Source organism: Elephantulus edwardii, unplaced genomic scaffold (assembly GCF_000299155.1).
Source record: "Elephantulus edwardii isolate Elephantulus edwardi_28Jun2011 unplaced genomic scaffold, EleEdw1.0 scaffold00368, whole genome shotgun sequence".
Taxonomy (NCBI): domain Eukaryota; kingdom Metazoa; phylum Chordata; class Mammalia; order Macroscelidea; family Macroscelididae; genus Elephantulus; species Elephantulus edwardii.
In genome coordinates, this window is record NW_006400118.1 from 1587624 (window position 1) to 1588875 (window position 1252).

Genomic DNA, 1252 nt, shown 5'->3' on the forward strand with positions numbered 1-1252 from the left:
TGTTAGGGACCTCTCTAAAGTACTCTGGAGTAACAGTGTCTCTCTGAGACTAAGGTGCGCCTGATACCAGCCATGGTCTTTGTAATCACTTGTTATACATCAGAGAGTTGGACAATGACTAGGGAGGACAGAAGGAGAGTGGATGCTTTTGAGCTGTGGTGCTGGAGAAGAGTACTGAATGTACCATGGACTGTCAAGAAAACAAAACGATCCATCCTAGAGAGAGTAAACCAGGCTGCTCCTTGGAGGCAAGGATTCTGAGACTTCGTCTGACATACTTTAGACATGTTGCAAGGAGAGACCCGTCCTTAGAGAGGGACATCATGCTTGCGAGGGTGGAGGGACAGCGCAGGAGGGGAAGACCCTCTATGAGGTGGATTGATTCAGTGACTGGCGTAATCGGGATGGGAGTGTCGGAGACAGTGCGATTGGCACAGGACAGAGCGGGGTTTAGGGCTGTTGTACATAGGGTCGCTATGAGTCGCACACGACGGCACATAACAACCTCCATAAAGCACGTGCACCAACTAAGAAACAAAACCCACTGAAGACGTGGAAAGGAAGAGGAGCGACGTCCCGCCTCGCCCTCCCTCCTCGCGGCTGCTCACCTCCTGCCTCTCGGCCTCCTTGTTCTTCTGCCCCTGCTTCTTGGCGTACCATAGTCCGATCTCGCGGCCTTTCAGGTGCCCCGGGTGCCGGCCCCGACCTCCGCGACCGCCGCCGGAGCCTCGGCTCCCGCCGTGTCCCCCTCCCCGGCCCCCGCCGAAGCCCCCGCCGGAGCTCCGGGGACCGCCGTCGCGGCTCCAATTCTGATGGTAGTCATAGCTCATTGTGCCGGCGGAATACAACTCGGGAGACTCGGAACCGCTAGAAATGGCGCCAGGACCCCAGAAACGAGCGCACGGCCACTTCCGCTCCGCTTCCGGCGCCCCGCGCAGAGCGGAAGCTGCGTGTCGTCACAAGCACCCCTTCCGGTGACGTCGCAGGGTGACGTAGCGGAGCCCGCGCGGGGGCTCATGGGATGCTCCGGGCCGAGCTGTTCTCGCCTGTGGTTATAGCTCCGAGGGGACACAGAGACCCTCAGCGGCTTTTCCTTCTCCGGGGCCAGGAAATGCTGTGTGACTTGCTTTCCGATTCCTCCAAGTCACATTCAGAGTTTGCTTTCACTTAGACCTTGCATAGTAAATATCAATTAAAGTACCTGTGCATTCGTGCAGTCATGTTGTTATGTGTCGTCGAGTCGTTTGCGACT

At 57.3% G+C, this 1252-nt stretch overlaps 1 protein-coding gene across 2 annotated transcripts in view; it reads right to left on the reverse strand.

Moving 5' to 3' along the window:
* DHX36 (DEAH (Asp-Glu-Ala-His) box polypeptide 36) overlaps positions 1 to 905 on the reverse strand; it is a 59563-nt gene extending 58658 nt beyond the window's left edge. For both annotated transcript variants that reach the window (XM_006902098.1, XM_006902097.1), the window contains exon 1: positions 609 to 905. In XM_006902098.1, the coding sequence (XP_006902160.1) occupies positions 609 to 830 (222 nt within the window). In that variant the 5' untranslated portion in view covers positions 831 to 905. The remainder of the gene's footprint in view (positions 1 to 608) is intronic.
* Between the last annotated feature and the right edge of the window lie 347 nt (positions 906 to 1252).